Source organism: Cervus elaphus, chromosome 21 (genome assembly GCF_910594005.1).
Source record: "Cervus elaphus chromosome 21, mCerEla1.1, whole genome shotgun sequence".
In the NCBI taxonomy this organism is placed as follows: domain Eukaryota; kingdom Metazoa; phylum Chordata; class Mammalia; order Artiodactyla; family Cervidae; genus Cervus; species Cervus elaphus.
Window position 1 is genome coordinate 80,955,136 of NC_057835.1, and position 14,176 is coordinate 80,969,311.

The 14,176-nt window shown below is 35.6% G+C and overlaps 1 protein-coding gene across 1 annotated transcript in view; it reads left to right on the plus strand.

Moving 5' to 3' along the window:
• SNX16 (sorting nexin 16) overlaps nucleotides 1–10,315 on the plus strand; it is a 34,341-nt gene extending 24,026 nt beyond the window's left edge. Inside the window, exons 5-8 of the mRNA XM_043879841.1 lie at nucleotides 1,805–1,874; nucleotides 5,792–5,928; nucleotides 6,453–6,572; nucleotides 7,295–10,315. Of these exons, the coding sequence (XP_043735776.1) occupies nucleotides 1,805–1,874; nucleotides 5,792–5,928; nucleotides 6,453–6,572; nucleotides 7,295–7,388 (421 nt within the window). The 3' untranslated portion in view covers nucleotides 7,389–10,315. The remainder of the gene's footprint in view (nucleotides 1–1,804; nucleotides 1,875–5,791; nucleotides 5,929–6,452; nucleotides 6,573–7,294) is intronic.
• The last annotated feature ends 3,861 nt before the right edge of the window (nucleotides 10,316–14,176 follow it).

A 14,176-nucleotide genomic window follows, 5' to 3' on the forward strand; every position in this document is an offset into this window, starting at 1 on the left:
GAAGGAAGCTTTTTCAGGAGACTCAAAGGAAGAGTCTAAGTTGCAGAGCAGGTTTGCTCTGATAAAAGCAATGCTGAAGAATACCATCTCCGGTTTCCTTACGTTGGGCATGTTAAGTCAATAATTGATCACAATTTTAAAATAGGGATTTCCCAACCACTCTAAAAAGTTAACTCTACATACCAAAGAGAGCAGAAAAGTAGTCTTTTCTTTCAATTCCAGATTATTGGATTTTCTCTTAGATAGTTTTGTCTCCTGTCCTGATATTTTTCTTACCTTTATTATCATGGTCAAATGAAAAGTATTAAGCGTTGAATACAGAAGAGAGATTAGGGGTTATATTGAACTTATCAGTGAACAAGTAAATAAAACTTTTTTAAAAGAATTGACTTTTATTTAATCCATAGGTCATTTAATAGTATAGACTCTTTGGTACTTATGCTTTATTTGAATTTAGTTGATTTGTTTATAAATCATACATTGATAATATATAAGAAATCGCTAAGCAGGCCATGGCACATATAGGCAATCAAGTGTTTATCAAATCTAAGTAAAGTTCTCTAGTCAGTGAATATCAGGAAGGGGTAAGAGCTTGACTTTCTAGACAAGAAAAAAGGATCAGAATTTTTGATAAAGCAATTGTTTTCTCAAACACTACTCTGACATTCTTGTCTGCCCCTTTTCTTGGATAAGAAAAAAAGCTTGAGAGTATTAACTTTCTTGCTCCATCAACTGAGTCCTATTGAAACAGAAGAAATGTATTGAACCCCTTAAAAAAGTGTTTTGTAAATTACAATTGTGATGCCAGTCTTAAATTTCATTCTTATGCCATAGATTGAACAAAGTGGGATATAGAATATAACCTTAGAATTATAGTGGAAAAAAGAATTGGAGAATCCTTTGGACTTCATTTGAGTAGAACTCTTGTTGTTTAATCGCTAAGTCGTGTCCTGTTGTTTAATCGCTAAGTCGTGTCCAACTGTTTGCAACCCCATGGACTGTGGCCCCAGGCTCCTCTGTCCAGGGGATTTCCTAGGCAAGAATATTGGAATGGATTGTCATTTCCTTCTCCAGGGGATCTTTCTTACTGTCTCCTGTATTGCAGACGAGTTCTTTATTGCTGAGCCACTGGGAAAGCCCAGTCATACTTTAAGGATTCACAGCTTTAACACACACACAGAGCTAGCTGTCTCAGTCCCAAATTACTTTTTAGAAACAGGAATGTTGTATAACAAGGAAGTTCAGTTTTTTAATAATATCATATTATTTCATTATTTTGAAATTTTTGGTAATTCATAAATGGAATGGTCAGAATTCTTTCTCTTGAACTCTCTAGAGAAAATATTTAAGTAAATTATTATAATAAACATAATTGTAAGAAAAATCTTTTAATTTGTAATTACTTTAGAATCATCTCCTGAAGAGGAAACAATGATATATAAATTAAAAATTGTATTTCTTCATAACAAGATAGTGAAAGTAATACTATGCCTGTTCACCATTTAAGTTGATCTCTTGTACCATTATTCAGATTTATGTTTTGTGTCATATAGACTATGTAACAAATTCAGAATCTCTATTCATAGGATCTTAGAAATAACCTAAAATCTTTGTCTCTTCTATCCATTTTATATTTGTATTTTGTTACTTGTGTGAAAACACATAAGCCATCTTACTCATTTTCTTGCTTATCAGAAGAACCAACTTGCTTAAAACACCATAGCTTTGGAATAACTTTTGTTCTCTGCTGTCTTTTGTAAACTTATTTGTACCCCAGCTATTTTTTTTTTTTTTCCTTTGAAAGCCTTGCAGTGAGAGACTTTCTTTGTCTGGATGATCCACCAGGTCCATTTGATAGCTTAGAAGAAAGCAGGGTAAGTGCTGTATTATATATCACATGAAAAGAGGAACAAATAATACCATACAGTAACTACATTGTTTCTTGAATGGAATAGCAAACAGCAAAATTATAATTTCAGACTGGTAGTTTTGCACAGAAAGCTTTTAATGTTTGAGTCAAAGCTTTCTTTCATTGAAATACATGGACCTAATTCAGTGAAAAAAGTAAAATTTCGTACATATCATATAGTCAGTGAAGCTCTAAAATTAAATCCTACGTTTATTCTCTGTGTTTTTACCATTTCTGAAAGCAAAAAAAAAATTACTTGGAAATTTATTTTACATTCAAAAGTAATATGTGTATGTTGAATTTTCTTCCATCCAAGTATCAGAGTAAGGAAACTAAATTTTTTAAAATCAAATTTAAAAAACTAATCTCAGAAGTCGAAGTTACTGTCTTGTTACCAGTTCAGCTCAAGCTTGATGCTACTCAGATTACGCTAATTGACGTCTAAAGTGGCCTGTTTCTTGAAGAAATTGGCTAGATTCACAGATTTGGTAATAATAGGTTAGCTAGGATTTTATGCAAATTTTTCCCCAAATGTTTAATGACTTTTAAGTGGAACAGATTTAATTGTTAATGTTTTCAGTTAAACTGAGTCAGTTCTTTGTGTTAGAAGAATGCCATAGCTTTTTTTTAAAAACAACTTTATTGAAGTAAAATTTTCATCCATAAAATTTGTTATTTGCTATTTCATTTAAATGTACAATTTAATAACTTTTAGTAAATTTGTAGAGCTGTGCCTTCATTAACATACTCCAATTTTAGAAATTTCCACGACCTCAAAAAAAATTCTACAAGCCATTTTGCAGTCATTCCCCAGTGCCAGCCTCAGATGACTCCTGTTCTGCTCTCAGTCTCTGCGAATTTCTTTTCTGGCTATTTCATATAGGTAGAATTGTATCGTGTGTATACAGTACTTCCCCAGTGGCTCACTGGTAAAGAATCTGCTTGCAATGCAAGAGACACAGGTTTGATCCCTAAATGGGGAAGATCCTCTGGAGGAGGGCATAGCAACCCATTCCAGTATTCTTGCTTGGAGAATCCCATGGACAGAGGAGCCTGGCAGCCACAGTCCACAGGGTTACAAAGAATTGGACACTACTGAAGCAACTTAGCACACACGTGTGTATATAAATATGTGTCAGTTCAGTTCAGTCGCTCAGTCATGTCTGACTCTGCAACCCCCTGGACTGCAGCACGCCAGGCTTCCCTGTCCATCACCAACTCATGTGTGTGTAAAATGTATATGTGTCTATATAAGTACATAAATACATATATAAATACATAGTACATAAATACATATGTACAGTATGCATAGCCTATTAAAAAACAGATCATTAAATCTACCATAATCTTTTTGAGCATCACCCATGTTATGTGTGCTAATGATGTGCTCAGTCTCTCAGTCATGTCCGACTCTTTGCGACCCCATGGACTGTGTAGCCCACCAGGCTCCTCTGTCCATGGGATTTTTCAGGCAGAAATACTGGAGCAGGTAGCCATTTTCTACTCCAGGGATCTTCCCAACCCAGGGATTGAACCCAGGTCTCTTGCATCTCCTGCATTGGCAGGCAAGTTCTTTACCACTAGTACCACCTGGGAAGCCCATCCATGTAACAGTCTCAGTGTTTCGTTACTTTTTGTTACTGAATGGTTTTCCATTGTATACATATACCACCTTTTGTTTATCCAGTCACCAGCTGAGAGATATTTGGATTATTTCCAGCTTTGTACTGTTATGAATAATGCAGCTTTGAACAATTTCAAAATTGAACAATTTCAAAACATATGTGGACATATGTTTTCTTTTCTGTTAGGTTGGTTCCTGAGAGTACAATATCTGGTTATATGGCAAATTATGTTTGCCATATAACCAAACATTTATGTTAGCTTTTTTTAAAAAGCAGAATTTTCTCAAGTGACTATATCATTTTATGTTCCCACTTGTCGTGTATTAGAGTTCCAGTTTCTCCAGATTCTCACAGGCATTAGATATTTATCTGTCTTTTGGATTATAGCCTTTCTTGTAGATATGTCATGGTATTTCATTAAACTTTTAATTTTATTTCCATAATGATTTTCATGTTAATCGCTTTTTCATGTGCTTTTTATGCCATTTGTATGTTTTCCTTGATGAATCAAAGCTTTTTGCTTATTTTTTTAGTTGGATTGTTTGTCTTACTGAGTAGTGAGAATTCTTTAAATACAAGTCCTTTATCAAATACGTGTTTTGCGTATATTTTCTCATAGTCTGTATGTCTCTTTTTATCTTCTTAATGGTATATTTTGAAGTCCTAATGTTTTTAATTATTAAATTCATTTTATCACTTTTCTATTTTGGCTTATGCTTTTGGTATTGTATCACAAGAACTCTGCCTAACATATGACCACAAGTATTTTCTCCTAATTTTTTTTCTAGAAGCTTTATAGTTTTAACTCTTACATCCATCCTGAGCTAATTTTGTATAAGGTTTGAAGTAATGATCTTGAGTTTCTATAAATATTTAATTGTCAGTGCCCTGTGTTGAGTTATATTGGCACCTTTATCAAAAGTCAAGTGAATGTAAGAACGGGGGTTCACTTCTGGACCCTCTTCTTTCATTGATCTCATTAGTTATCCTTACGCTGCCAGTACTGCACAGTAGAAATGAGTAAATGACAGACACATACGAGATGTTAGGGAGGAGGAGAAGAGGGAAGTGGAAAAGACTTGGCTGCCTGGGTCACAGAAAGCAGCAAAATGCGGTGATCTAAGAGGCCTGCCTGGTGGATTTGGTGATTACGGATTAGGAGATAGAGCAGATGTTCCCTTGGGAGTGCATTCTAACCTACTGTTGCTCCATCCAATTGAAGAGGACCAATAGGCATATGAATGACAACTATGTACTCAGGAAAGGTCTGGGCTGGAGATTAGCGGAAAAAAAAAAATGGAAGTTGATAGCAAATAGCATAGGTTATAGTTGAAGTGGTAACAGTAATGCCCAAGGACATCATATAGAGCAAGAGAATATATAATCAAGGACAAAACTGTGAATGCCCATGTGTAAAGAACAAGTAAAAATCTCACTGTAAAGTTAGGGGAACTGCAGGGTTTCACAGATGCCAATAATTTTTTTTTTTTTTTACTTACTTTTTAAGTGTAGTGACATGCTGTGTAGTTGAGAAAAGCAGCATTTTGGATTTGACAGTTAGAAGTCATTATTAGCATTTGCCTGGGTATAGTTAATATAGAAAAAAGAGTAAAACTATTAGTGAACTTAGCCATGGATAGGGATGGGAGGGAGGGGATAAATTTGAATGATAAAAAGTTTTTCTGTGGAAATCTTTTTTTATTTTATTTCAGTAGTTTAACTTCCTGGTATAAAGGGTAAAATGTCCTTGCATGAATATAGTTAAAGGAGAAGCAAGGGGAAATAATATTGAGGGTACTATGAAGGAAATTCTGATTATCAGATATGTCTTATGAGCTAACACAAATGGAGTCAATAACCACAGTTGGTTTCTGTTTTGTTTTTTCAGTATAATCATCTCAGACTGGGCAAAAGCAGACGGAGGAGAATAGAAACTAAAACAGTGGTTATTAGTAATTTTTTCCCAGTTGTACACTGGAGACATATCACGTATGAATTTCTGGCACTCTGACTTACTATTTAATAATTTTCAGGAAAAGGGACTTGTATTTATTTAAGATTTCCTCAGTAAGTGAGATCTAAGGTAGCAGAGACCTAAAAAGATGAGAGTGGAGAACAAATCACCTGGGTTGTATCCATATTGTTTTGATTATCTGTGTTCGTGAACTCTTCAGTTACACTCTAGAGAGTGTACTGCATAAGTAGTTAATGTTATTCTCTTTCTGCATGTGGTTTTTATTTGCTGTTTGTTTTTAAGGCTTTCTGTGAAACTTTAGAAGAGACAAACTACCGTTTTCAAAAAGAACTACTTGAAAAACAAAAAGAGTTGGAATCACTGAAGAAGCTGCTCAGTGAGAAGCAGCTTCTTATAGACGCTCTAGAAAACAGAGTCAGGTATGTGCTGTGGGCTGTGCTTTCAGTCCAAGTTTAGCTCAGTACTCTGTACTAAATACCTTCTGTCCATTAATATAACTTAGGAAATTTCTGACTCCAGAAGTCTTAGACTCATGGTGTACATCCTCATAGATGGGGAGAATTGTTGTCTGATTATTTAGAAGACTGAAGATTTGAAGGGTAGGAAATACCAGGAAAATAAAGCTGTAGCTGTTCACCAAGGCAAACATTATTTATTTTAACCTATTTAAATGATATGTTTGTTTCTAGTCATTTATACCAACTTTTCACATATTGATACTTCTAGTTTGCCTTCTTGTCAGCATATATCAAATTGATGTTAAAATCATTTTAAATTAATCATAAGTACTGATATCACTGTTGACACTTAGAGTCAGCAATTTATTAAGTATATGACTCCACTTAGAGCAGCTAAAAGCTGCTAAAGCTACATGCATCGACAACAATAAATACATACCTATTTTATTCATAGAAAACAACTTATTACTGTACTTTACTGCTAGGACACTATCTTTGAAACCTGAAGAATCCCTGCTCACATCAGGAACAGAAGCTAGACAGATCCTAAAGGTGGAGCCCTCTGCGCTTGAGGTTGATCAAGGTGTCCTGGATGAAGAATCTAGGTATGTAATGTTTGGTTTACTGTGGCCTAATCATCTGAGTAATTGGCGGGAAATAGTCATGCTCTATGGAGTATGTTTTTATGAATTCAGTATCATTGTATCATGAATCTGATGAGCAAACACAGGGAAACTCTACATATTCTAGACTGTCCCTAAAAGTGAGTCTTTGGCATCCAGGCTGTACATTTTATTACTCATTTTGAAGATATGTCTGAATTAACAGGGGTGTGACTCAGTTAATTCACTAATTTTGTAACCTTGACAAATCACTGTAATCTCTCTCAGCATCAGTCTTCTCCATGCAAAAAGTGGGACACTGTAACAGCATCTACCCTGTCTACATAATAGGAGTGATGGATAGATAGTATATTTGAACACACACAGAATTTTTATTGCATATAAGTCCAAGGTCATCATTAATACTTCAGAGATGGTCATTAAGCTATAATTATGAGAACAAATTTTATGTTGGTAAAGGTCATTACAAACTAGATTTTTATTGAAAAACAGTAGTTCAGAAAGCTAAAAGAGTTAAAAATCATCCCCAAAGGTGTTACCTGGCAATGATAACTTTAATAAATTTCTGATTGAATATTTAGATATTCTTTTTTATTGAGTATTTTTCCATTAAATATTCTTTACATGAGCTAAAAAAAAATTATAAGGTAATAGGTGAAGTAGTGTGCATCTTGTCTCTTCATTGTGTTTCTCTTTTTTTGCAGAGCTGCTAATAAGCAATACTCAAGTTTTAGTGAACCTAAAAATTCCATATCAGACATAGAAGTAGCAGAAGTGGCATATAATGCAGAAGACTAATGCAACTCCAGCGGTTCCTTCCATTTTTACGTTCCTGTGAATTTAGAATAGAGTGACAAATATTTAAAAAGAAGAAAAAGAGACTGAAGCATCGACATTAAACTGCCAGATTACACGTGTATAAAGTTTACATAAAGGAAAATTTAAGTTATTGGTGTAGGAAATATATTCACTGTTGCTTTAAATTGTCTTTTAGACAAACTTTGTATTTAATACACTAAAAAAAATCTAGTTAAGACTTCTGTCATCAAGGCCCACATCCTTAAATACTGTACATAAATTATTTTGGTACTTTGCCAATATATTGATCCAGACTAACATGGGTGAGCACGCTTTGTGTGTATGTGTTTAAATCACCAGTTGTATTAGTTAAGTGGACATAAATTGCATGTTGCTATCTGTTGAATATATACTTCCTTGTGTCTCTGACCTGATATATTTTTATTAATGGTTTATTTAAATGAGTGGTAAAGATGAGTTTTAAATATTGACATGTTTATCATCTCTAAATGAAAGTTGCTTATTTGGAATGTTACTATTTACAAGAAGAAGAAAACTTTCTAATACCAAAGCAAAACTCTGAAAGAGCTGTAATAACATAGCTAAAGTGATAAAATAGCTTTGATTTGAAAAGCAAATTCATTAATATCCAAATACTATAATAAGTGTACCAGTGTATTATATGTTGCACTTATTTATTTTCCATGTAATCTTTATCTTAAACCTCTACCTATAGAATTAATGGGTTTGCCTTTTTCAGAACACTACCTCTTTTAGCTAATCAGGGCATACTCTTTTGAAAACACAGATTCTAAGCAAATAGGCAGTTATACAGAAAAATAAAAGAGAAAAAGCCATATATCCTGCAGAGTTCCTATATCAACTCCTGGCTTTGCGTTTTTATTTCTGTATATGTAAATATGTTGCTATAATGTATTGATGCTGATTTTCTTAATATATTTAGCTAAGTGATGCACTTTATGATAATTAAACTCCTTTGTGCCAAGTTTAATTGGTGAATTTCTTTAGTAACTGGAGTTAGGAAAAAGAATTGTATAGTGCCTTCACTATTTCACCTTTTACAAAGTCTCCTAGAGTCCTGTGAGTCTGCTTTATGAAAAAGATGTTTATTTCAGCTTTGCATATAGTTGTTGAAAGTGCCTTGTTTCGTTTTATAGTATGAAGTTACTCATTTTATTTTTTATTTCTACTGTTTTGCATATTGTTGTTAATAAGCATGGTAATCATTCTAGCATTTTGAAATTCCAGTTGGTTTATTGAACTGCATATGCTTTCTAAAAACTGAAGGAAACTTACTGGGGAATTAGAATAACAATCTCCATTTTTTCCCTCCTCTAAAATTTATCAGTGTCTTGATACACAGCATATTAAGATGTGATTGTTTAAAATTCATCTGACATAGATAAACAGATACAATGGCTGTTGTTAGTCTTTGACCTAAAAAGGAGACTGCTTTTTACCAAAGTACCAAAACTTTTTTAAAGTTTTCATCAAAATGGACAGGTATGCTTTATCTCAGAATATTTTCAACAAATTTTATTAGAAATATGTTTGCTATCCTGGGAAACAAAGAGTATAATAAAATGATCTACTGTTCATTTCAAAATGTTTAAAAAGGCTTAAAGAGAACAATCATTTAAATTAATATCATTTTTAGTCTAATAAAACATGATAATAAATTCCAGGTATTATAGTGCTACATATATGTCTGTTTTAAAGTGAACCATACACTTTCAAAATCTGGCCTTTCAGAAGATTGTATTTAAAACTTAAATGGGTGAAGAAAAACTCTTGTTAATTAGAGAAATCACTATTATTTATATATATTTAGAATTTAATTTTTTTTACTTTTATGATGCATTTTTTCCCAGTATTATATTCATTTAATAAATTATTTTTTCAGTAAATAGTAGCTGTCTTGTCAGATCATGAATGCCATTTTCCCCTCCAGTTTCTGTGTTCTTGTTGTCCCTTACAATTATTGTAAACTGAATTGTAATGGACTGTAGTGACTAACCCAACTGGTATTTGCAGTCCTCTTCTTCGCCACCTCCAAAGTAAGAATTGGGGAAGCTTGTTTTCTCAGCTCCCCTTGCAGCCAGGTTTGAGCCTGTGACATATATAGTCAGTGACACAAATGGACATTTTCTGGTTAGCTGCATCTGCTGCATTTCACAGATGGGGACTGAGTCTATGATTTTCTTTTTAAGTTTATATTACTGATCATTTTAAGTCTCTGAATAGGTGCAGTGCACTTCAAATGTAACCAATATTAGTAAAAAATTTGAACATAACTGAAAGAGAAAACATTCTGTGAATAGTTTTTTAACCTTTTGAAAATTAAGTCTATGTATAAGAAATACAACCATAAAATTCAGCATTTAGAATGTGTTCTATCTACTAAACTTAGATTAGCCATTTAAAGCACATGTATTTAGAAAACCATGGTTGATCCACAAATGTTTATTTAAAGGAAGAAAACATGGTCCTGAGATAAATCATGTAGTTTACTGCACATGCCTGTGAGATTAGAAGGGAACAGTGGCCTCAGGTCTAAGAACAATTAGTCTGGTTTTGAAATGGGTTTTTATTACTTCCAGTGATATTAAAACAAGTTTGTATTCCCAACTAGTAAAGAAAGGAATCTAAATTTTCTGGGAGATTTTCAAAGAGCTACGTATTTGGTCCACATTTTGATTCTTCATAGAAGTAGCTTTGTTCCGTTGCTGTTTGTTTCTATGCTGTTGGCTTGTACTGGCAAAAATGGTCATCAAAACTTGTAATTTCAATACATGTGTGTTTAAAACTGATGTCTTCTCTGTCACATTGTGTACCCTTTATGAGAACTCATGGGAGAAAATTCTCCTAGGTCTCAGTTCCAGTAAACCTGTGCTTCTCCTGAACAAGTGATTTGTTTTTATCTTAAAGATTGTATTACTGTCTTGTCTTGTTTTCTGGGCAGCTCTAAGCCAAATTGTGGTTCACCTATAGCTACTGTATAGAACCTTATGAGTTACGCTTTTGTGTAGTAAATATGTTGTTTTCCTCTCATTTTCTCTTAACTCCAGTTTTCTTCACTATTTAACTTACTCAATTAGAGCAGATGTATTTTTGTTCCAGTAAAGTCTCAGATCTGAATATTTTAGACTACGTTAGATAAGAACTTGCCATAGCCTGCACTGAAACAATTACTGCACCCTTAAGTGATGCCAGTAACTACACAGATTACTTTAAAAGGTGCCGTTAAGCAAAATCAGTAAACACGAGGGCAAATTTAGAAATGCTATCTATTGATAGCTATTGGTAGCTTCTTGGCCAGAGCACAATATTAGTAAACTCAAGTTATGATTTTAACCGTTGCCTCAGAGCAGATGCTACTTACCGTTTTGATATTTATCACTGACAGAAAAGTGATAAATATCAGAAAGTGACAAAAGTGATCTTTTCCATAAGATGTTACAGAAAAACCTGAACGAAATTTTTGGCCAACCCAATAGAACAGTGTTCTGTTATCTCCAGATAAAACAAATAATTAAAAATACAGCCAATGTATACTCAGTAGATGAAAGGTAGCATTTTAGATACAGGGAAGATTAGGTATAGACTTCACATGTCCTAGTGTAATGTTTGCAAATCAGCTAATTGTACTCAGAGTTACTAATGTTAGTACCTGAAATCCTTTGCTGCAGTATGAAATACAAAACCCATCTTGGGGTGATTAAGCTCATGAGCGGAGAAGTCAAGAATGACCTGATCCGCCAGTCTAGTTTTCCAGCTCCCTATGTAACAAACATGTAATGACTAACCCAACAGGCATTTCCACTTCTCTTCTTCGCCACCTCCAAAATACGAATTGGAGAGACTTGTCTCACCACCCCTTGCAGCTGTTTGAGCCTGTGACACATACAGTCAGTGACACACATGGGCATTTGCTGGTAGCTTCTGGGAGATGCCTCGCTTTTCTTGTAAGAAGGTAAATGTGTTACCGACCTCGCCTCTCCAGCTTCCTCCTGTTTTGACCTCAGGTGCTATCCAGAGGTATCACAAAAACCACGTTGCAAACAAGGTGTGTGAGAAGCGTGGGGGAAGAGGAAGAGAATCACAGAGACTCCAGCTACTTATCAATCCACCCTGAGTTGTAACTTTTTGTTAATTACGCCAAAATAAAAATTATCTTAAATTTGGATTGTAGGTTGTAAGCTTCAGGAGAAAATAAGAGGCCTTCCTGTGATGATACTGTATATCACCAAAGGAAAAAAGGAGAAAAAAGTTTTGAAAGCTAGAGGGAAGATAAGAAATCTATTAGACATATCAAAGGTCACTTTACATTTGACGCTTCTTTTGACAAATATGAATGAAAAGATCTATTATTCGATGTATAGATATTAGTCTGGTCAGGTAACTAAAACAGCACCACAGACTGGATGGCTGAAACAATGAATGTACAGTGGAGGCTGGGCACCAAGATCTAGGGGCTAGCAGGGTTGGTGTCTGATGAAGATTGTCCCTGGGGTTGCAGTCAGCGGCTTTCTCATTGTGGCCTCAGGTGGCCCTTTCTTAGGGTGTGTCTCAGAAGTACAGTAGTCCTGTTGGGTCAGGGCCCTACCCTTGTGACCTCGTTTAACCTTAATTACTCCCCTGTGAGTATGCATGCATGTGTGTGCTCGGTCGTGTCTGACTCTGCAAACCCCTGGACTATAACCCACCAGGCTCCTCTGTCCATGGGATTTCCCAGGCAAGAATACTGGCGTGCATTGCCGCTCTCTGCTCCAGGGGATCTTCCCAATCCAGGGATCGAGCCCACGGCTACTGCATTGCAGGTGGATTCTTTGCTACTGAGCCACTTCAGAAGCCAGAGGCTCCATTTACAAACACAGCCAACACTCGGGAGGTGGGACTTAAATGTATCAATCTGGGGAGAACATGAACATTCAGTCCCTAACAGTATGGAATGAATGTGACATCATTAAATGTCTACAAAGATTTTTCTTCGTTCAAAAGGTAAAAGGAGAGAGACTAAAAAAAAAAAACCACCACCAGCCTATTCTTTCATCTGTTCATTCAACAACACTTGAGTATCTACTGTGTATCTGCTCTGGGTTATAAAAATCGTTGAGAAGTATGTGATCCCTCCCAGGAGTTCAGAGTGAATGGATGTTTCTATGATCTGTAGCAGCATGAGGTAGACTGGTAATAGAGAGATTCGTGATGAACTATGGAAATGAGAGGACAGGAAAGGGGCAGATCGTGACAAGCAGCAGGAATCCAGTGCTTTAGCTGTTTTAAAGCAGAACGCAAGGGCGCAGCAAGCAGAAAGTCAGCTCCAGCTGTCGGGGTCCAGCCCCAACAGGACCAGGAATTCCCGAGGGATGAGTGGCGTCAGCAAGGAAGAAGACAGACACACACAGAAGGTTGCGTGGAAGAGGTAGCTTTTTTTATTTCTAGGAAGCTCAGTTTTTATAGAATGAACGTTACCTCCCCCTTAAGTCACCACATGCTACATTAGATATTGGTTTCGTGCTCCTGTCAGTATTTTTCTTTCCCATGTTTTTCCCCTCTGCATTCATCTAGAACGTTTCCGATTACAGGGTTTTTTCTTAAATGTCCCGTACATAGTCTTCTTGCCTCAATGGCCTAACATTTTCATTCTAACAAAAACAGTGTTCTACAAATCTCAGGTATAGTGTAAATTCTTTGGACAATAAAACATGGGAAGGGTCACGGTAACATGTTTGACATTTCTGAGAATAGTACCATGAGAAAAACCTTGATATTTTTCTTTACCTGAAACCACAAAATCTCAATTTACAATGATTAACTATTAAACAGCAAAAACACCTCTAAAGCAGCGAAACACGTCTATTAATAGTAAGATAATGGCAGTGAAGCTGGTTAATATAAATCTTCTATTGAAATCCTATGTACCCCATTTCCTAACTCTACAAAAATACCCATAATCTTCCATGTTGTTTAAAGAAAGGGAAACAATGAACAAATAGCAGCAAGGAAATAGCGATAATGAAAACCCTCTCAACCAAGAAGCAAGTAAACTGAAGCAGTATATCTACTTCTAAACCTAAATGCCTCTACTCTTTTCTATTCTAGAACATTATAATCTTTTAAGCAAGCAGCCAAACTATACCTGTGGCCTTTTTTTTTTTTTTTGACTTGATGTTTATGGTCGTGTCCTGAGCCAGAGCAATCATGAGCATTTCCAAAAAGCCTTGGACTTTTCCAGGGAGGACTTATTACTATATATTATATTTCCAAAAATTAATAGAAAGCCCAACAACAGTTAAGACAGAAAGAAGAAAGGGACATACCGGGCCCCGGGACAACCTCGAGGGGAAGAGCTGCCTTGCAGATTCCTCTCTCTCCCCCCGGCGGCTCCCGAGGGGACATATTGGACCAGGGGCAGCCCCGTGTGAGGAAGAGCTGCCTTGCAGGTTCCTCTCTCATCCCATGACTTTGTCATGGACTGGGCGCATCCGGGCGGCTCCCGACATCCAGTCTACTCAAGACACAAGTATTATTAGCCCTAATTCCCCCTCCCTCTTCCCATGCCTTAGATACAGCTACAAAATGCAAAAGTCTGCTTCCCTGATGTAATAGATCGGAGACACATACTGTGATACACACGGTAAACGTTTTAATGTAGGGCACATACTGTATATTCATTTACCAATTTTCTGTCAGCGGTTCAAACTTTTACTTGGTATGGTTTCACTAGATTGAGAGTTTCTGCTTCTCGCTCTTGATAAGCCACA